This window comes from Fusarium solani (genome assembly GCF_023522795.1).
Source record: "Fusarium solani strain SB1 chromosome Unknown bctg00000011, whole genome shotgun sequence".
Taxonomy (NCBI): domain Eukaryota; kingdom Fungi; phylum Ascomycota; class Sordariomycetes; order Hypocreales; family Nectriaceae; genus Fusarium; species Fusarium solani.
Window position 1 is genome coordinate 812,654 of NW_027072149.1, and position 20,237 is coordinate 832,890.

General features: G+C 50.6%; 6 protein-coding genes across 6 annotated transcripts; 3 read left to right on the plus strand and 3 right to left on the minus strand.

The window, feature by feature from the left end:
* Nucleotides 1-630: 630 nt before the first annotated feature.
* On the plus strand, nucleotides 631-5,479 carry MRS44_015306 (uncharacterized protein; the record flags this gene model as incomplete). Its single annotated transcript, XM_065619155.1, has 10 exons — nucleotides 631-1,036; nucleotides 1,193-1,345; nucleotides 1,909-2,736; nucleotides 3,518-3,949; nucleotides 3,996-4,130; nucleotides 4,228-4,544; nucleotides 4,609-4,733; nucleotides 4,781-5,076; nucleotides 5,135-5,236; nucleotides 5,286-5,479. 10 exons carry the CDS (start codon nucleotides 631-633, stop codon nucleotides 5,477-5,479), a joined length of 2,988 nt encoding a protein of 995 aa, XP_065475227.1.
* Nucleotides 5,480-6,737: 1,258 nt separating this feature from the next.
* MRS44_015307 (uncharacterized protein) lies at nucleotides 6,738-7,628 on the plus strand (the record flags this gene model as incomplete). The annotated part of the gene is made up of 1 exon (XM_046271603.2): nucleotides 6,738-7,628. One exon carries the CDS (start codon nucleotides 6,738-6,740, stop codon nucleotides 7,626-7,628), a length of 891 nt encoding a protein of 296 aa, XP_046126241.2.
* A 157-nt stretch (nucleotides 7,629-7,785) lies between these two features.
* On the minus strand, nucleotides 7,786-10,621 carry MRS44_015308 (uncharacterized protein; the record flags this gene model as incomplete). The annotated part of the gene is made up of 5 exons (XM_046271597.2): nucleotides 7,786-9,338; nucleotides 9,387-9,421; nucleotides 9,505-9,647; nucleotides 9,741-10,241; nucleotides 10,310-10,621. The coding sequence occupies 5 exons, from the start codon at nucleotides 10,619-10,621 to the stop codon at nucleotides 7,786-7,788; spliced, it is 2,544 nt and encodes an 847-aa protein (XP_046126243.2).
* A 431-nt stretch (nucleotides 10,622-11,052) lies between these two features.
* On the plus strand, nucleotides 11,053-13,333 carry MRS44_015309 (uncharacterized protein; the record flags this gene model as incomplete). Its single annotated transcript, XM_065619156.1, has 2 exons — nucleotides 11,053-12,879; nucleotides 13,229-13,333. 2 exons carry the CDS (start codon nucleotides 11,053-11,055, stop codon nucleotides 13,331-13,333), a joined length of 1,932 nt encoding a protein of 643 aa, XP_065475228.1.
* Nucleotides 13,334-13,554: 221 nt separating this feature from the next.
* On the minus strand, nucleotides 13,555-15,750 carry MRS44_015310 (uncharacterized protein; the record flags this gene model as incomplete). Its single annotated transcript, XM_046267808.2, has 1 exon — nucleotides 13,555-15,750. One exon carries the CDS (start codon nucleotides 15,748-15,750, stop codon nucleotides 13,555-13,557), a length of 2,196 nt encoding a protein of 731 aa, XP_046126245.2.
* Nucleotides 15,751-17,509: 1,759 nt separating this feature from the next.
* Nucleotides 17,510-19,228, minus strand: MRS44_015311 (uncharacterized protein; the record flags this gene model as incomplete). Its single annotated transcript, XM_046282678.2, has 1 exon — nucleotides 17,510-19,228. The coding sequence occupies one exon, from the start codon at nucleotides 19,226-19,228 to the stop codon at nucleotides 17,510-17,512; it is 1,719 nt and encodes a 572-aa protein (XP_046126246.2).
* Nucleotides 19,229-20,237: the final 1,009 nt, after the last annotated feature.

A 20,237-nucleotide genomic window follows, 5' to 3' on the forward strand; every position in this document is an offset into this window, starting at 1 on the left:
TGTACGCACGCCACCGAAAATGAGGCCACTACCCATGTACCATACCAATCATCGGCTATTCTCTATTTCTATTGGTACTGACAATGCTACACATGCCGCTCAGGATGAAATGGCCCCCTCTACTCCCCAGAAGATCGCATAAAACTCCTCCTATCTCCCGTTGCTAACCACGTTGTTGCTTAAGGCCCTTTTCTGGCTGCAAGAGCCTATTGAACACACAAGTCAACATTGAAGCCTACCCAGACTGTCAATGGCGACACGGAACAGAACGTCCATCTACTCCTTTGGAGATGAGGGGGTCACTACAAGCGTGAGTGGCTTTGGGCGCTTACTGCGAGTCTCACGGCACTTCGCCGGGCAAGATTTCGGTTATTGCGTCGACCACCCGTCTATCTCAGAGCCCTATTTCGTTGTTGATCGTGTCGCATCGTTCCTTTCCATGACAGCCGACTCTAGCGACAGTATTGGGATCGACCCGAAAGTCCATATCCCTGACATTAGTGATGAGCCATCGGCCGAGTTCGTCCATGATCGTTGGCCGCTTTTTACCATCATTTCGGGCGATTTCAAGATCAAGATACAGTTCTTTGCGTCTGATGGTACCATATACCAGTCGGGTTGTTTCATGCTATGGAGCTGGGGCTGTTCGACAAGCCCGGGGCAGAAAAAGATGACGTGTGGAAGAACAAGGTTGATATATGGAGAAATCTTGTAGACTGCCAAGTTTACCATGAAGACAACGATGACACAACCTGGAACGAGTCGGTGCGGTTTGCGCTGTCATTCATTATGGCTCAGGCAGGGAAGCGTATGAACCGACGCCCCGTGGACGAAATTCGCCCTTATGCCCTGTCTATTCTACTCCAGAGCGCCTGGCCCAGTGGCATTTTCCCAGGTCAACTTGACGCCAACAAAGAACCGATTCCCTATGACGATGAGGTGATGCGGGACACATACTGGGCCTTTTCTTTCGAGATTCCATACATTCTTTGGAAATACTCACTCCCTTATTTCACTGCACATGGTGATTTGCAAGGTAAAAGCAACAACGATTCCAAGGCCACCGAAGCCAAGACTGCATGAAGTTCCGATACCGAGATCCGCGGAATGCTCCAAGAGCTCCTGGAGCAACAAGTTGGGGCAAAAGGCTCTACTGGCCCGACTATGAACTCTATGAAGCTCAGCTTCCCAGTCAACAATGTCGTGGACCAGAAGAATATTGTTGAGCTCTCGGACGAGTGGCTTTACAATGAACCGGATTTCTTCAACCATGTCTCTACGAACGACGAGAGCTTGAGTCATTCTCCAACCGATGAAGAATCTAGCACCAGTTGCTCTAGCTTCAGTGAGTGTAGCCCGAAAAGAATTGCAGTAGTCGACATACCTAGGATCGCAAATACCAAGAGGTCGCTGCGCCTTCACGATATGATTACATATTTCGACAACGCATCCGATTTCAAGAGTCACATGGGACAAAGAAGGTTTCAGAGCCAGTCAAAAAAGAGGTTCTGTGCTTTGTTTGACATAGACCCGGCGAACAATGAGGCATGTCACCAGACTCCTTCAGAGAAACCAGCAATGCAGGCGTTCTATTATCGGCACACCTCATACGACAAGTTCTTCTCCGACGTAACGACAGCAGAGCGGAACAAGTGGACAACCGAACTTCATCTATCGTTTTATTCGGTCAACCGACAGCGATTAAGCAGCATTCCAGTGATTGGCCAGAAGAACTTGCCCAACTTTGAAACACTCGGCGAAGACGGAGGCCCCCTAAGATCATGATGAGCTTTCGCTTTGATGGCGACTTTTTTGATCGCTACTGGACATGTCACTTTCTTGAATTCGATCCCCAGATGGCCAGCAAATTAAATATCGAACGTACATTACACGATCTCCTAATCAAAGGCCCTGGGGGAACCAACAACAAGAAGGAGCCTTGGCGACAACGCCGAGTCTTGGAACTCCTCTTATTCGACAGGATCATGTGCCGGATGCAAGAATGCACGGCTGATATTCTAAAAAAGGTAAAACTCAACACCTGGAAGCCTGCACGGAGCAACAGCAAGGAGCAGGAGGACCCCGACGGCACAGAAAGCAACCTCAGTCGCTCTCTAAATGTTGACTACGACGCCTTTCGTACGACCAGTAGTCAGTGTCAAGGGTATCAACAGCTGCTACAGACAGTTGAGCAGGATCTCCAGGAGAACCTGGACCAGATTGAGCGGTGGCTGAATCGAGAAAAGGATCGCGTGGCTGAGAGACCGCGGTGGACCTTCAACGACGAGAGCAGATACCGTGGTGTTATCTCAAAGCTGCTCGTATCCAATCAGCATCGCATCCAGGACCTCCGGCGTAGCCATGCCAGCATCTCCAGCTTCAACGAGTCACTGACCAAGAAACTAGAGATCATCCGCAGCGAGCTTGATCAGCGTCGAGCGGATGATATCAAACGATTCACGTACGTAACAGTTGTGTTCCTGCCTCTGGGCTTCGCCACAGGTGTTTTCAGCATGAGCGAGGCGCCAGCAGATCGAACACTGGTTGGCATGGTACTAACCGCTGTTGTTGCCTTTGCTACCACTGCATTGCTCCTGAAATATGCAGAGCCGTTGGAGAAGCGCTACAAACGGGGCTCTGAGGCCGCCCATCGCTTGATGGCCGGCATGTCATGGAGTAGGACCAAACGGGCTAGAGGCACTCACGACGTGGAAGCTGGAAGGAACGCGATTCCTGGTAAGTCTACATTATATGAGTCACGAGATGGCGGAAACTGATAGAGATTGCCTAGTTCCTCCAGCGGGTAGTTCCACGCGCTCCCGAACACGTTCGAGGAGCCTGTCACCAGAGGAAAGGGGTAATGGCCCGGATCGGGTGGAAGAGTAGGGCCATCGACGTTTTATGTATGAATCCCCGGTATCGACTGAGGGGCCTGACTTGTCACCGCCATCGTCATACCTGGTAGGGTGAAGGCCAGTGCTCGTGGTAAGCTAGTCCAGTACAAGTCATGGATAACAAGAGATTGTCGAATGACTACTCCAAGATGATAGGGAGGCAGGAGTTCTGTAAGAAATGGTCTAAAATATTTCAAGATTTTGCATGTTTTCCTCAGCGCAAGGGTCTCGTGCCCGCCTTCGTGCATGGTGGCTAAGACAGTTAGAGGCGGGAATTCCGCTCGTGCAGCCGGGGAGCGGGCCGTAGATGGGAGATGCAACTTTTTGGGCCAACCAACGCCCGAGCATTATCACATCGATGCATCATTGGCTTCATCGAGGTTTTGCCTTGGCGGTTATCACACTCCACCTGCCGAATAAGACAGGACATGGGTCTCAGCTGCTCGCAATACCATTCCCTGATTCGACTCTGTCGGGATCAGACGGATCAAGATGTTTCCCCTCCTGGGAGATTTGTTGCGAGCAGGGATAATCTGAGACATGAGCGGGATATTCACATGCGTGTATAAGTACAAAGGAAAACCCATTCATTTCTGCAGATTTACTTCCTCTTTACATGCTAGACAATATGACTTTGCTGATCGATCTTCTGGGTCCCTTCAAGTCCTACTGTGTTGTCTTTTTGTTTGGCGTCCTTCTCCATATTGCGTTCTTTTGTCGTGGAGAATGGGATATCTATACGAACAAAATTGTTGTCGCCTGGCTTGGGACCTTGGCAGTCTGGACGTTTCTGATCGCAGAGAGCGCCGAGTATGAAAACGACTACCACTGGCAGGCATTCACAATCGCCTTGAAACATTGTTCTACACTCGCGGCCGGCACCATATGCAGTATCCTCACTTACCGAGCTGCGTTTCATCGACTTAATGTCTTTCCTGGCCCGTTCAAAGCCCGACTCTCGAATCTCTATGTCACGGCCTTGGGACTAAAGAAGAGGCACCTCTACAAAGAGGTCCAGGAGCTGCACAGGAAATACGGGGATGTAGTCAGAATTGGTTTGTTGGCAGTTCCCGCTTCAGACTCACAATCTGACTCTGACAGGGCCTTCGGAAATTTCCATCAACAGCTCAGAGGCGCTACACGCTCTTCACTCCAACAACACCCCATGTGTCAAAGGCCCTTGGTACAACATTATCTACCCAATGGTTTCACTCTTAGCCGATAGGAATAAAAAAAGTCACACAGAAAGGCGCAAGACTTGGGACAAGGCGTTTAATGCCAAGGGCAAGTACCTTATGGGCCGGCTGAAAAATGATTCTGACCATGTTCCTAGCTCTTCGAGACTACGAAACCAGAGTGGTGCAATATGCAGAACTCCTCCTCCACCAACTCGAGAAGATGGAGGGCCAGCCATTCAACGCAAAGCTGTGGATTCACTATTACACCTTTGACATCATGGGAGACCTTGCCTTTGGACAGAGTTTTGGAATGCTGAGAGATGGCTTGAAGCATTACTACATGAAACTTGGCGATGAGAATATGTCACTGATTGGAGCTTTCTCTCGTCTCATCTGGCTTTTTCCCCTCTTCAAGGCCACCCCTGGTGTGAACCATACCCACCTCAAGTTTCAGGGGTGGCTGAGGGAGCAGGTCGATCGCAGGAGGAAGGCAAGTGAATTTCGACTTGTAGTTTACTGATACTGACAGTCTGTAGAACGAGCCCCCTGTGTCGGACGTGTTTTCTTGGATCTTGGAGGATTACGAATCGAAGGAGCAACCAACCAAGCAAGACTTTTTGAACTTGCACGGAGACGCTCACTTGATCGTCGTGGCCGGAAGGTAAGTTATCCAGTCAGGACTACTGCAGATACGCTGATCATGATTAGTGACACTACGGCCGTGACGATTACCTCGCTGTTTTACGAACTTTCTCAGCGCTTAGATATTTGCTCTCAACTTCAAGAAGAGATTGACGAGTACAAGAAGGAGCACAAGAAGTCTGACTATGCCTCTCTTTCTCACCTTAAGCTTCTTCAGGCATGCATCGATGAGACCCTCCGCTTGCACCCGGTGGTTCCATCAGGCCTTCAACGCATGACACCACCAGAGGGTTTGCAAATTGGCGATACCTTTGTCCCAGGAGATACAATCGTGCAGGTCCCAAGTTATACACTACAGCGAGGTAAGCGATCCTACTTCTTATTAGCACAGGGGGGTTCTGGCTCACTGTTCGTCGCTAGATGAGAGGGTATTTTTGCGGCCGAACGAATTCCTACCTGAAAGATGGACTTCGCAACCAGATTTGGTCAAGGATGCATCCGCATTTGCTCCGTTCTCTATGGGTAAGTTACAAATGTCTATTAGTCCCTCGATCTTGTTATTTTCTGACAGTCCCAGGCCGTAACTCTTGCGTAGGAAAGCAGCTCGGATTGATGGAGATTCGCTACGTTACCACCGAGATCTTATCCCGATATAATATCCAGTTCGCTCCAGGGAATGACCCAAAGACGTATCTAGAGAACAAGATGGACGTCTTCACGGCAGCTGTGCCAGATTTGAATCTGGTCTTCACTCCAAGGAATTGACGGTGGAGCTTGTATTTCACGATGTAGCAAGTATACGAACAGTGTTGGTCTTGTGGTCGGCGCTTTGTTTGACAACCGGAGGTCTGTGTCTACCCGATAGTCATTACCAAGGGGGGCGAGAGATATTACCTGATGGTATGTGTGAATGAAACAAGGGCCATAAAATAGAAATGGGGACTGAATTTATTAAGCCCCCGCCTCTAACTTTGAGCCGCATTGAGATCAGGGGCATGGGACAACCTTCATGGCTCGGCCGTCGGTGAAAGAGCTTACATCATTCGAAAGTCTGCCATCGATAGGCAAAACTGATCAAGGAATATGTTGAAGAAATACAGCGCAAACCCTCACATACGACCATACCTACCGGAGAACTCGGGATCCCGTCCGCTCTCCCCTAGATAAACCGGTAAGGGGCGGATTAGTAGTTGAGTCGGTGACGATCAGCGAATCCCCGCTGTTGTATGTTTTTTGCCGTCTTTGAAACCTCTTTTTGGGCCATGCTCATAATTGGCGAGGAAACAAGTAACAGGGAAAATCCTGGCTTGCGGTGAGCCGAGGCACAGCGTTGCAAACTGGCTCTCCGCCCAAAGCAAAACATGGCTCTCGCACAAAACAATGCCAAGTGCCTATCGCTAAAGTCATAAAACACTTAGCATCTTTTTTACTGGCCAATTCTTATCTCATGTCGGGCCCCAAACCCTGACCCCGTGCCAAGAGGTCGGGGTGAAGAGGTCTAGATCCTATCCTCCGGCTCGAACCGTCTCATGTAGGGGCTTGGCAGTCCCAATGGCATATTTCAAGTAAAGACTCCTCTTCGTTGTTTCAAATTGTTTGGACTTGATCTTGAGCATCCAATTAGGGTGACTCTAATGTAACCGGTTCAAACATGAACTATTTTAAGTATACACCATTCTTCTCTCACTGCAAGCGAACAAGTGACACATTCCTCGACTACCGACTGAAGGTCGAAGCCACCAGTCTTTACTCGTCTCTTAGCCTTATAGCTGACCTCAAACCGTCGCTTATTCTAAGTAGTAATGGAGTGATACATACCAAGGTCTACTGTGTCGCAAGATGATTTCGCCAACCTCTTCTGGAGTCGAGGAGTTTGAGGTTATTTTCAACTTCTCTTGGCCACAGCGCTCACTACACATAAATACCAGCCAATTCTCTCTGCCAGTAACCATATTGCACCAACACCCACCAGACGCACTCCCAACATCATCAAGAAGATACCCAGCCTCCCTTTCATACCAACATGCCTCTCTTCAGCGGTCTTCGGCGGCGCCAACCTGGCCGCCACCGACACATCAACCCCAACCGTCTCCTCGTTACCACACTCCTCCTACCCGCTTTAGCACTCGCCCAAGACGATGACGAGCCCACCTCCTCCACCAACCAATTCTCCCAGCCCTTTGTCGACCAAATAACAGGCCTCAATATGGAGAGATTTTTTGGTGCAAGAACGTCGTTTGGTTTTGCCTTTGCCCTCGCTGATGCTCAGCCCAGTGCTGGCGCTGGCTCCTTCATTGGCCAACTCTCATTTCCCCTTGTGAATGGGCAAGGTTGGGGATCGTTCGGCTTGACTGGAGATATGGAGGGCAACTTTATCCTGGCTGTCTGGCCAGATGGCAAAGGAGGTGTCATGGCATCCTTTCGACAAGCTACGAATGAAGACAACCCACCCGAAGTTGCGGGACAATTCCGAGTCAGACCTCTCCCGGAGGGAGTTTCTGTCAACTCAACTTCTTTGCTGTATACCTTTCTCTGCGAGAACTGCCTCGACAGCACTCTTGGCCTAGGCCCAGAAGCCACCGCAGGGAACGCGGTCATGGGGTGGGCATTGTCGGAGAGGCCGCCAAGGGGAGACCCCTCTGATCCTGGTGCATTCCTGGGTTTTCACGAAAGGGGCTTTGGGCCCTTCACGGCTCGTCTGGCACAAGCCAAGACTGCAGGGTTCGATGCGGTTGCAGCCACGGCACTTGACCCCGTGGGTGACTCTGGGAATGCAGTGGCAGCCGTCCCAGGAGCCTTCGACGATGGGAGTGGTGATGAAGATAGTGGTGACGAGGGAGGTGCCATTGGCGGGGGTAGAAGCGGGAGCGGGGACGGGGACGAAAGTGGTGATGACAGTGACGACGACGATTAAAATGTTTTGATCGAGAGAACTGTCTTGCAGTCCACCTTGTATATCTAAAGTTCTGTATAGTAGATGCCATTCTATAGCTTTAAAATGTAAAATATGCCCAACTTTTGCCCCAGTCAGTGGATGACGATGAGCCCAGCCATCACCACCATGTATCCATCTATCGGCGCCCTGTGATGCCTTCCTTCATCATCCTCCGAATAAAATAGATGATGCTAATTCCTAGACCTAGACTAGCGAATCCCACAGCCATGTACCAAGCTGCTCGGTAACCAAAAAGAAGATCAGCCATTGTCTCTCCGCCATTGTTGACATGCACCTCAACCGTCGCAGCAAAGCCCAGGCCAAGACTGATGCTGTAGTTGACGACGGTGCTCACCAAACTCGCGGCAATACCCTGGTGTTCCCTTTTCACGGAGTTTGACAGAATCAACGTTGCTGCGGGAAAGGACATGTCCATTCCCCAGGTCATGATTATCAGACTGAAGAATGACTGAAACCAGTAGTTTTGCTCAACAGGAGCAGTCATCATCAGAATTGTGCCAACCGTGAACGACACGAGGGCTATCAACATGACCAAGGCGGGGTGTGTAAAGTGTAGCAGCCAAGCCGTTGTGAGTGAGGCTATTGCGCCTGAAACAGCTACGGGGCTCATCCACGCCGCTGTAAGAAGTGGTGAACCTCCCCGCAAGAGTTGGAAGAATTCCCAGGTGTAGTAGATCCAAATACCGAACGAAGCCCAGCCACCAGCTACACAGGCGAGGATAAATCCAACGTCGCTTGTTAGAGTGTCGAACGGAATAAGAGGATTCGAGGCGACTCGCAGTTCGATGTAGAAGAAGACCGGGATTAGAAGAATGCCGATGATGAGGAGCACGTAGACGTACGGTGTCTCCCAGCCAACGATTGGGGCTTGGTTCCAGGCAAAGTTGAAGAGGACCAGGGCAGTGATACCAGTTGTTGCACCCAGGAGATCCAGTTGATCCAGAATCTCCTTCCATGCCATGCTCGACGAGGACAGCTTGTGAGGGGGATCCGGGATGATGAATGTCGCAAAAACAGCGATAGCAGCCAGGCCAATTGCAAACGAGTAAAAGGCCCAAGGCCACCATTCTTCATGATCCTTGACAAAGAGACCGGCGAATGCGGCAGCAAAGACGTTGCCACCAGGTGCGCAAGCTCCGAATAGAGCGAAAGCGAGGGTTTTCCTAGGGCCTGGGTGATACGAAGCTCCGAGAATCGCCAGGCCATTGGGCATCACAATGGCTGGACCAATGCCCTGAAAGACTCTTGCAAAGACAAACAGGACATGGTTAGAGTATGTGGCGAGGCCTGCGATCATTGACCACAAAGCAAACCACACGAATCCGATCAGAAACAAGCGCTTGTAGCCGAACACATCTCCGAGGCGGCCTGAAACGAGAATAAAGGTGCCGACCGTCAAACTGTAGCCAGCGATCAACCAGCTGAGCTCTGCCGGGTTGCTCAAAGAAAATGAGGCGCCAATAACGTGCAAGAGGTTCAGACAGTTTCCTAGAGCTCCTTGGGTCATGAATTGAGCCATGCAAATGGTCGAGATGAAGAGGATCTCATGAGGCAGGGAGAACGTCTCGGCGATTGAGACGGCCGATTTTGTCCGAGCCAGCTCTTCCTCGTCGGGCGTTGTAATGCCATTGTTCTGCAAGGTAGCCTCTCCATCGCTCATGCGCTCGTCTACGCCAATGTCAGCCCTAGACTTGATCAATTGGACGCGTTTCTTACCTTTTTCTCGCTCCGAGAGCACCATTTTGAAGTTTCTGCTGCTAGTATTAAGGAGAAACCCAGAATGTCACAATCTCGGGCACAGATTGCTCGGATATAAAAATTCGGCGACATGTACGTTGATGGGCATCCGTATATCCGAATATCCAGGGTGACATCATTGAGGTCGCCACGACGGCAAATTTTGACGGCAATGTTACGCTGATTGCTCAGCGTAAGAACAGGGTGAAATAGAGGCAGAGGAAACATAATGACTAGTACCTAGAATACCTAGTTCATTCCTATCCTTTGTCCTTTTATCAAAAAGGCCGTCATCATGCCTTCTCCTACTCGGAAATGGGGTGCATGGATTACCTCCAGTATCGACGAGAGCGTGAACGAATGGGTGACAAGGGCGATAAAGACTCCTGAGTCTTGACTCCAAATGTCTTCGAGCAAGTTCTGCGTGCGAGCGACATGCTCTGTATTCGACTCTGATCGATCGGCATGCCACAAGAAATCTTCTTCTGCGAAAGTAGCCTCCAACTCGTACTCTGGGTAAGCGGCCGTAATCCATTTCCTAGCTCTCCTCCTGTCACATGTATGGTCGGTTAGGCGCTCCCGGAGGAGTTCTTTCACCACCGGTTTGAAGGTTCTTCCGTGTCCCTCTACCACATCTCTGAATACGAGTTTTGTTGTCTCGAGACATCGGGCTAGTGGGCTTGTGTATAAGGTATCAGGGACAGGGAAGTTCTTGTCTTTGACACCTTCCATGTATAAAGTGCCGAGGGCTTTCGCTTGTTCAACTCCTTCGTCAACCAGCTGCGCATCAAACCAAGTTCGATTTCCATCGCCGTCTAGTTTAGACCAGTGTTTCTGCTCTTATGTCAGCCTTGCTCAATCAACGATGTTAATCTTCAGGCCAACAAGGCTGTGCTGATTACCTTCCATTCAGCTGAGCCAACCTCGTCCATCACAACATTATGGACGCCACGGCCATGTCGCACGAGCAGCAATACTTTGTATGATACTCCAGGTTCACTCTTGTCATTACGGTGCTCAACGTAGCGAGCAAGCCCACCCCAGCCTTGGCCCTCATCTGATGAGCCTCCGTCACTCTCGTGTACGAGGTCCAGCAGGCCGAGATTGGGCTGCGTGGTCAGCTTGGACTGAGGACTTGCGCGAGCAGCCTCTACATAGTCGATAAACCGGCCCCCCTCAGAGGAGAATCGGTAGCTGCAGGTGGAATTCGACATGACGGTAGGCGCAAGAGACCAGTGCAACCAGTGGCTGGCATGCATCAAAAGACAGAGTGGCGAAGTAGAGTTGCGATGGGCTCGCCTCCAAGTGAGCAGTTGCAAGTCAAATATTGGTAAGAACGGGCCATAAGACGCGCTCTCAAAGATCTTAAGAGGATATGGACTTCCCCGCATCAATCAACCACCAATCAAGCGCCAGTCACCAACAGAGCTAAAGACCGTGTCAGGCTGCCATGCATGTCGATGGGTGTGCCCAATCACCATTCCATTTCCATCCAGGCCCTCACTCACAGGATCGAGGTCTTATTTGCTTTGTTGCCCTCAGCGTTTGTTTAGAAGTGCTGGTCCTTGAAAGCATCCCATCCATCCTTGAGATGTCCTTTCAACCAAAGCCTGTCACTCCTCGCCAACTCTAGTCCGGCCAAAAAATGACGACTCTTGATTATTCCGGGCTTCCCCTCCAGCCCAACGAGGTCCGCTTAGTCTCACTGGAAGCCTCGGCCGAAACCATCACCCAGGCCAAATGGAAACTTACCGTTGCGAGCTTGGCCGATAAGTCGGCCAGCTACTACGCCGTGTCGTATAGATGGGGACAGCCTCTGGACGAGCAACCCTTTAAATCGATGACCAACGATCGAGTATCATGTATCCGGATCAACGATGGCGACGTAATGGTTACAAAGAACCTCTCAGACTTTTTGCATGAGGTTCAAAGGGATAAGAAGTTGAAGGAGGAACAGTTCTGGATTGACGCAATATGTATCAATCAAGAAGACCCCCAGGAGCGGAGCCACCAAGTGAGCACCATGATGGGCAAGATCTACCGGTCAGCAAAGTGCGTCATTGCGTGGCTCGGGGATGCAGACTCGCATACGCAACGAGCGTTCGACCACTTGGATCATCTGGCCAAGTCCCCGACCCTTCCACCATCCGGGACCCAATCAGCGTCTACCAACCACAGTGCCTCGATCAATGGTGATGGGGATGGGTCTTGTTGGAAATCGGCTGTCAAACTGTTTGATCGGACATATTGGAACAGGTCCTGGATAATCCAGGAGCTCGTCTTACCAGACAACGTCACTGTTCGCTGCGGAGGGCATGAAAAAGATTGGAGCGTGCTTTGCCAGGCATCTCACAACATTTCCACCAGTGATTGGAGAGGGCGTTTCAATAACCTCGCTGCGGACATGGTTTCACGTAACACGGCTCGTAACTACGGCATCCCAACCGTTCTAAAGGCAACGAGAGAATCCATTGCAACCGAACATTGGACAGATGTTCTATTGCACACGCTTATCCGATCCCGTGATTTCGAGGCAACAAACGAGGAGGATAAAGTGTACGCTCTCTTTGGGCTCATCGAGGACTCGGTCGATATTGGGAAGATGCCTCTGTTGCGCCCCAAATACGGAGAGGATCACAGCTCAGCAAAAACGTACCTGAAGGTTGCTGTTCAGCTTCTCCGCGATTGCGAGGAACTTCTCATACTCTCCTGCGTTGAGGGCAGATCCTTCCAAAGGGTCAAGATCGGTGACGATCCTCTCCCATCCTGGGTGCCTGACTGGAGTGTTCGAAAACCCCTCGGTCTTAGAATTACTGGGTACAAGAGATATTGTGCAGACGCGTGCTTCACCCCATCAGATACGGATTTCTCCCGAGAAAAGAAGTTACGCATGTGGCCCGCGGTCGTCAGCGAAGGCGACCTGACCGTTACCATTTGTGGCCTCAAGGTCGATGAGATTTCGTCTCGGGGAGAGTCAAAGTTGGACATCCAAAAGGGGAGCCCATTTCCACAGCTGTTGAACATGCTGCTGTCCCTCCCAACCCAGTACCCAACCACAGGAGAAGACCGATTGGAGGCATTGTGGCGAACTCTCATCACCAACACTACCAAGAACCGTCGTTTTCCTATAGAAAACCCGTCTCCTCTCGACGCGGGTTTCGCAAAATGGTTTGCAGAGAGAGTCCACTCAGTGGCGATGTCTGAGGGGGAAGATCACCGCCAATGGAACGAACTGAAGCATAAATTTGATCAGTTTTGCAGAGGCGAGAATGCATGGATCTCCCTTGTTGATGACTCTGCTGAGTCTCTGAGTGCCGCCGCGGCTGAATATTCTTCAATGTTTGCCCATGGGATGCACCTGCGACCCTTTGTAACAGAGAAGGGTTACCTGGGGCTAGGATCACAGGACCTGCAAGAGGGAGATACAGTTTGGGTAGTACCGAGATCTCGTGTGCCCTTGATATTCAGGCGGGTAAGGGATGCTGGCTCAGTGTCCGATTATCACTGCGAGTTGGTGGGAGGCGCATATCTTCATGGATTTATGGACGGCCGAGCTCTTTTGACAGCAGCAGCAAAAAGTGGCATGCGGCTAAGCGACCGACTAAAAACCATAATAATTCACTAAGGTGAATAAAGTTAGCAGCAAAGGCTGGTGTGTCAGGGGGTGGTGATGGATTGTTTAGGGCAAGACGCCCAGACAATACGGGTAGCTTCCGGTAAAAGATTAGTTACTCATAAGCTCCCGTTTTATCCTAGCGGATCGCCAGCAATGTATTTGCGGTGAGCAACAAATGTGATTGTCTATTCTGCGGTGATACTAGTCTCCAGTGTCCCCTTCTGACGGCAATGTGGCTATGATTGCTCAACATGATAAGAGGCGAAAGTCGGGAAAAGCAGGAGAGATGACTTCGGCCAATGCCCCGTGACGGGGGTTGAAGAATAGACACAGTCAACACCCCAATTGTTCCACTACTGACAACATGACGTAGGTTTGCAAGGTGATGGCCTAACTGTGCCATGGAAAGAGGAATAAAGAAACGGATGGTTGAACAAAATATAACTCATCATGAGCACATGAGACAAGAGTGGAGAAAGCATGCCCTCAAAGCCCCTTCTTGATAGTCAAGAAAACACAAACCCCCACACTTTAAACAGTGGTCTCCCTAGTCGCAAACCTAGACTTACTCTCCAAGGCGGACCTCGAGCTGTTGTTATCCTGTTCACCACCATCTCGAAGCTCAAACTCGTATACTCGACCCCCGGAGCCTTGTCCCACGTGATTTGACCTGACCATCGTCTCCTTATCCCTGTACTGATCCAAACTCAGCTTCTTGGTTGCTCCGGCAATTGCAGAAAACGTCATCTCGCGCTGTTCATGTACTCCGTCCTTCCACATGGCATACATCCCGGATATCACGCCAACCGAGGCAATGACAAAGGAGATGGCGTAGACAGCCAAGAGGACCTCCCACTGATAAGCAAACTTGTTCACAAGTTTGTGTCGGTAGCATGGATACAATGGACCACCAGGCAGCGTCCCTGAGAGCTCAGAAGTGTTGGCTGCCCAAGACACGACGAGCATCTGAGGGTTCGAGAGGAGTGAGATGAGGAGGTCTTCGTACAATCTGCGGACTTCCTGTTGGAGATCGGTAACGGCGATATAGTCGCGTTTGTCCATAAGCCTGGAGACCATAACCTTTGACTTTGAGATATGATTCGGGAGCTCGATTGTTCCGTTAACCATGTCTCGTAGAACCTTGCCGAGTGAGTGGTAGGCGGCTATGCGACGGTACGTCTCCATGTTCTCCTTAATCGGGAGGACGTAGTTCTCCTCGGGAACCGCTACGACCCCGTTCAAAAGCCCGTCGGTAGGGACCTTGAGGGTCTCGTCGTATGTCGTGTTGATGACCTTGTACATGTAGTCCCGTTGAGTAACGTTGTAATTCTGCAGACCACCAGTGTATGTAAGGTTGACTGTGTAGTTTGTCACATAGTGCTCGCAGGCTAGCACAGCAGGTGTAAACGCCTCATCCCATCCCGGCGCGCCCTTGCGTTCAGGTTGCCTTTTGGTGATATCATCAACGGTGGTGTAGCCAAGCCAGATGATGGGCTCAGCTTTGAAGGCTCCAAGGTTGGCAGGGTAAGGGAGTTGTTGAACAGGTTTCCCAGTTTTATTCAATTCAATCTGAGCACCATAATCCCCTTTTTGCGTCAGAGCAAAGTAAGTATGGCTCCCCTCTGGTGCGAGCTCGGTCATGTTGAACGGGGCCTCGACTCCTGCAAAGTCGTCGATGAAAACTCCCGACTTCGGGGTAACGGAATCGCACTTGTATCCTGGGCCGACGAAGTGGATGACAGTTGAACAGTTCCAACCTATCCCACAGATGTCTTCGGCCACGTGGTCTCCCTGCAATGCTTGGTTTGCTGTAAAGACCTTATCGGCAATGGCACTGAATTGCGCACTAGGCGAACTATAGTAGTCGACGTTGTCATCATCCTCGTAGCGCGCCCCCGTTCTCTCCCAAAAAGATAGAGAAATACCAATCAAGCCATCGCTCTCAGCCCGTCTAGGTTCGTCCCACTTGTTGGTTGATTCTTGCGAAAAGTTCAGGGTACGGACTGAGGGACACCTGGCGTCCCTATCCACTGTGAGGCCGGGAGAAACGCTGAGTGTGGCGGATGAAAATATGACGACAAGGGGACTGATCCAGATGTAGAGGCTCAGAATCATGACTAGCCATGTCTTCGTCCATGCCTCTCTACTGAATAGCTCCATAATGTCGTGGGAAGAGCCAAAGAGGGAGTCAATGGCATGGACAGAGTAGTCCTTCTTTCCAACAGCCCTCCAGGCTGTCTGCTGTTGTGCCATAAGCACAGAGAGAACGAAGCCAGCCTTGGATACGAACGAGATGAATTGGCCCAAACGGAGCCACCACTCTTGGTCTTTGGCATCTCGACCCTTGAGATGCCAGTAGAGGAAATGATGGCTCAGGGCACCGCCAATCCCGAGGAGGAGGAAGAGTACCATGGACCATTTACTCTTCATGACCTTCTGGAATAAGGTGTCCTCCTTTGGAGGGGCACACGGCTTTTCACGACTGGAGTCATACAGACCCAGACCAGTGCTTGTATTCTCGGCTCGGTTGGAGTCCAGAAGGCCCATCAAGCTGGCACGCTTGCGATCGAACATGGGAGAGGTCCCAAGATTGGGGCTTGCGGGGTCTAGCCATGGTGAGTTGCCACCTGAGCCTAGGACTGTCGACTGAGGTGATTGAGCGGGCAGTGATGAACTTTCTCCGTTGGTGGGAGAACCCAGAGGGGCGGCTGAGATCTCGGGGCCCATGTTGAATTGTTGGACGTCCGGTCTGGGCTCGAGTGGCTGGTTGAAGAAGTGCTTGAGTAGGACAAAACGGCTGTGTTATCGAGCAGTTTCAAGGTGCTATTTAACATCAAAATCCCAGAACCTTTCTTGGGCATGCCGCCCCCTCAGCTCTTCCCAACCAGACTTTGCAACATGTTTCTCGGCTTCTGCAACTCTTAATCAGGCTCTATGTTATGCCGCACCCATCTCAATCCCAGTTTGCCTATTGAGCGAGGCGCGATTTCCTGAAAAAAGCCTCTTTGCCGGGAGCTGAGCAGCCATTGCAAATGGTGGACACCACCAACGCCACATCACAGTTGGACCGATGACGACTGCTAAACCTCTGCAATTGTTTCTCTGCCAAGCACAGCCAACAGGGCGCCATGTTATCCCTTGCGGGAGACAACGAGGCTGTGCTTGTGGTGACAGTGTCCCGCAGATTCGAGGCCCTAGACTCATGCAAGACGAGAAAACATTGTGTTCCACACCTCGCCCGTGGCACCCAATAGCCAATTGTAGTTCTCTATGAGATAGACGGTGAATACGGGCGGCATGTTGTGGTGGCTGGAACGGTTGGTTGCCATTTGCTAAATTTGTTGATCAGTGGCAGAGCCTGATCTGTGCCGCCGCTTTTTCCGTCCACATAAAATGAAGAGTTGAGAGCCTACTTTGAAAGTGCATGTAAAATGACTGAGGCCTGGGCTGAAAAGAACTGCCGACAGGCTGGGCATTTCGGCAGGCAAGACAACAAGCCCTCAGCTGAGCAGCCATAGAGGGAGCCAAGAAGCCTGGCATTTACCTCTCTCGCCTGGCCAGAAGACGAGATTTTTGCAAGCTATCGTTCTGCGATAGATGGGAAAGGAGATGCACTATTCATCGGACATAGTCAACATGGAGCTCGTTCCGGCCAATGCTGACTGTGGGTTTTGAGTTCAATGGAGCTCTCGTTTAACCCTGTCAGAACTATGTTGAATCCGCGACCATAGAGCCGGGGCAAATGGTCCGACTCTTACGCAGCCTTGTTTGTGATTCAGTGTTTCACTTCATTTGTAGGTCCTCATGAGGGGATAGCCTTCAAGTTGCTGCATGGGAGGTTGCTTGCATATGATCCTCCACCAACACATCAATACGAGCCGTTATCAACACGTTCCAGTCACTTCCAAGTACATGTGTGCCTGTCATGTTTTGACGAATAGCCCCCAACTTTCAGGAGTTCGAAGGCCTCCTTGGCGGACAATGTGGTAGCACATGGCTATGTTTGAGACTAAAGCTGGCCCTCGAGCTATCAGCTGGTCGTCGCCACATATGCTTGGCACCTAAATCAACCCCGCCAAGGCGTAAATCATTGCATGTCTTGCTCAAAGCCTGTTTTGTTTGCCGGCCAAGGCCAGGTGGCTGTGAGCGACTTGGGAGGGCCGACCAACGTGACCAAAGCAGCAACATGCAGACGCAGGTCTCAGTCGCTCGAACGGACTCTTGTGCGAAGATTACGTCTCCCATACCAATTTTGCTCACCGATACCTCAGCTCAAGAATGAGGCTCTGCATCATCCCTGGGTTCCAGGCCACAGAGTCGGAAAGGAGCCCCCTCCTGAACGGCACGTCCTGTTATTGTTATACAGGGCATAATACATGATTCACTACATTTCATGTGAACAAATTTCTCTGAGTCCCAAAGTTTTGGCGATTTCTTAATTTTACTGAGTCTCTAATCTCTCTCCCCATTGCACAAAGCCCGGTTCCTAAAACATGTGTAGCTGGGATGCCCCCTCAGGATTAGCCATTTTAAAAGCCTCTTGGGCTTCCTCAATAGACATGAACCACTTGGACTCATCCACTTCGTACCATCTCTGCCCTTCTCCTTGTCTGATGACCAGTTGCTCCCAAAATTCTAGAAACTCTTCCCATTCGTCCTCCTCGGCAATCTCGGGAACGATTTGCGTCATGCGGATCCATTCCTTGCGAGGGTCCCATCTGTCGGCCACGATGAACTTGTGTCTAGGCTCTCCGTGCTTGGCGAACTGCTCTTCTTGACAAGGTTGGTTGGCGAAGTACGACATGGCATCGCAGAGGACATACCAGCTATGAGCTTTGAAGGCCTCATAGTCTTCATGCTTCACCTCGAGCTCCTTCTTGACGCTCTCGATGCCGAGAATAAGTTTTTGAAGCCCTTCCAACGTGGGTCCGTCGACGGCAGCGTGCATCAACATCTGCGCCTTTCGGATAAACAGATCGCCAGGCTCGCCGCGGTACTTGTAGCCATGAACGTTTGATCGTTCCATGAGTTCATGGTAGGTACAAGTCATGACCCATTCAAGGTTAGTCACAGCTCGGTGATGACCTCTCGGCATGTTGGGGTTGAAGCGACGCGCGACTTTGACTTTACCGTCCGTCTGGCACAAGGGGAAAAGCTCGCCGCCTTGCTGCTCTAGGAACAGCCGGAGCAGGTTCGGGGGGCACTGGGGTTGGAGGGCAATCTCAATGAGATTATCCGGGCGCTTCATCCTAATGTGAGCCAGCATCTTGAGTCCATACTTGCTGCCCTTGATCATGAAACGATCTTGACACAGGTCAAGAATGGCCCCCTTTTGGCACGCAAGCTCGGCCATCTTGCAAAGCGTCGCCACGATTTTCCTGTTATCGGTCCACTTCATCATCTCTGTCAAGTGGTCAATCACTGGCAGCATCGATGACGAAGCGTAGTACACCGAACACTCAGGCAAGTCGGAGGCCGAGGTGATATCGACCTTGGCCCCTCTATCAAGTAGAAACTCGAAAGCGTGCAACGCAACATCAGCATCGATCCCGCCGCGATAAAATCGCTCTGCAATTTTCACGAGAGGCGTCTGATACTGCCCCTCGATCTGACGGTTCACAAGAGGGAATCGGGTGTGAGTAGTTCCAAAGTTGTGCCCGGTCACTCTCAACTCATTGTTAACAGCGTTCCTCAATGTGGCGACATAACCGTTAAGGATGCCTACCTGAAAGAGGGAGTCAGGCTCTTCGTACTCCTTGGCTGCCGGCGGATGATGCCTTAGATGAGTTGCTCTCGCGCGGCGAAATGCCTTGTGCAGAGGCATGTCATCGCTCGAAGACATGTCGTAGATGATGTCAACCAGACGATGACGTGAAAAAGAGGTGAGGAAAGAAATTGTAGCCTCCATGTCAGCCTTTTTGTTTGACCACCGAATACTCTGTTCCAGAGTAGTCTTTGCCAGCTCAGACATGGGCAAAGCTGGATTCTCGATCATTTCGATGACTGATTGATAAGTAGACGATCCGAGAAAGGCAATTGTGTTTTCTGGGATGAGCTCGTCTAGCGCTTCCAGCAGAGCCCGGCGGAGAGCGTTCCCGCGATCAGGCAGTTGTCCCTCAGTTCCCTCATAAATGATCTTGAGCTGTACGTCCCGGGGAAAGTCCCCTAAGAAGGCGACAGCTGTTTCCATAGCAGAGTTGTCCATTGTTGCTGGGTAGTCAGTCGAGCTGGATATGGTGTCGTTAGTCTGCAATGAGATGCTGTTGGTGGGTATACAGTGAAAAGAACGCTGAATTTGAATTTATATGCAAAGATACTCAGCACAGAACGAATCTGTTCCCTTCCTGTTCTCTTCATGTTCCCGTCTCGTTCCATCAGTTTTGGCTCAATATATCGTAGTAGTGAACACTCATGACTCTAGAACAAAGGCTTGTTCAAAAGGAACCAGAGAACGAGCAGTCGGTATTCTGGCTTGGCCACTTGACTGCTATTGTTGAACACACATTCAATGCATGTTCATTGATTCTAACCCTTTGTTGGACGTTCACAATGTGTCTGAGCAATATCTGCTCCAACCTTGGCTTTCCATACTAAGCGAATGAAACAGCGAATGCCTTTTGTTACTAATACATCATAGAATCCTTCCACAGGTTCACCTATCAAATCAACTGATACCTTTTACAAGCAAAACTGAAGAAGGAGGAAGGTGGACGGTTTTCTTCTCCTGAGACGATGAAATGCAGTGGGCGCAATAATTACCAAGATCGCCACCAGCCACAAGCGGAATCCCCGAAAGAGGAATGCCCGCGACAGACCATGAACATGAAAATCTTGGATCTCGATTGCCAAGAACGAGACATTATTAACCTCGTATTCCTGACTCATCAGATAGTTCCCAGCAGAGATTCCGCTAGATGAATCTGGGAATGATTCTATTCGATACAGCTAAGCAGGGTTAGAGATGCAAATAAGCGCCATAGTTAGCCAAGTATCTATTCCAATCGATATTTTGTCTTGATCACAAAGATCGCTTCAGAGATCGCTTCTCAATCGCTCTGAGGTTGATCATGCCCTAACAAAAATGAAGGCATTCCCGGCGACTCATCCCACTCTCTGATGGAGCCTTAACAGCGGGGACAGCCCCGCAGGCTTCGCCGAATCAGAGCGGGAGGCTGACAAATGAATTGACCAAAGCCGATGCGTTGCGGAAGATG